The 858-nt window shown below is 68.5% G+C and overlaps 1 protein-coding gene across 1 annotated transcript in view; it reads left to right on the top strand.

The window, feature by feature from the left end:
• NDUFV3 (NADH:ubiquinone oxidoreductase subunit V3) overlaps positions 1–858 on the top strand; it is a 13526-nt gene that overhangs the window by 7050 nt on the left and 5618 nt on the right. Inside the window, exon 4 of the mRNA XM_023523179.1 lies at positions 8–212. Coding sequence (XP_023378947.1) covers positions 8–212 — 205 coding nt within the window. The remainder of the gene's footprint in view (positions 1–7; positions 213–858) is intronic.

The following is an 858-nucleotide window of genomic DNA, read 5'->3' as shown; positions in this document are numbered from 1 at the left end:
GCTCCGACCGGCCGCCGCGGGGCCGCAGGCGCCGGGAGAGGGCTCGGAGGCTCCCGGGGAGACCTTGGAAGATCGGCCGCCCGTGGAAAGCGCGGAGCCAGCTCCCGTTCACAACGAAGGTGTTTTCCGTGAGGAAGCAGCAGCCCCGAGGCTCGCGGCGCAGGGCGAGGCCACCGAAGACGCAGAGCCGGCCGGCACCCAGGGCGCCCCTGGTGCGTGTGGCCCCCGGGCCAGGCTGCGAGGCGGGGGCTCGAGTCCGAAATCCCTAGGCCACCGAGAGGGAGCAGGGCCCGGGCCCCGGGCACTCCTGACCGCCGCCCGACCCCTGTGGTTTTGAAACCTGGCAGCTTAGCATCGCCCCTCGTCTCCTTGGGAGGGTGCGCCAGTGTCCGCTCGTGACCCCGCGAAGCGGAGTGCGCGGCCGTTCACCGGGGTGGCGGGGAGAGGGGCGATGGCGACCTTGGTCGTCAGGCCAGGCGGGCCCGCAGGCATCCTATGCCCGAGGGAGGCCCGCCTGTCAGCGGTTAGAGACGGGAGTGACCCGAGGGCAGCGCAGGCAGCACCGACGACAGTACTGTGTCCTCCCTTCACCCGGAAGCATAGGGGGCGCCTCAGTTTTCTCTACTGAATCTTAGGAAGGGCCGTTCTTGCTGCTACAGCTTTTTAAAGGGGACTTTATTCCTGTTACGTTACCGTTGTGTCGTGCATCGAATGCGCTTCGGGAGGGTCGCGGCGCAGCAGGTCTCCCGTCCGGACGCCTCGAAGCGCTCGGCTCACCCAGCCCCGCCCTCCCGCCCTCCATTCCTCTGCAGCCCCCTTTGCCTCGTGTGTCACCTGGGCGTTGTCGTTACTCGTTAC

This window comes from Pteropus vampyrus, unplaced genomic scaffold (genome assembly GCF_000151845.1).
Source record: "Pteropus vampyrus isolate Shadow unplaced genomic scaffold, Pvam_2.0 Scaffold380, whole genome shotgun sequence".
Classification (NCBI taxonomy): Eukaryota; Metazoa; Chordata; class Mammalia; order Chiroptera; family Pteropodidae; genus Pteropus; species Pteropus vampyrus.
This window is presented reverse-complemented; position numbering and strand designations above follow the sequence as displayed.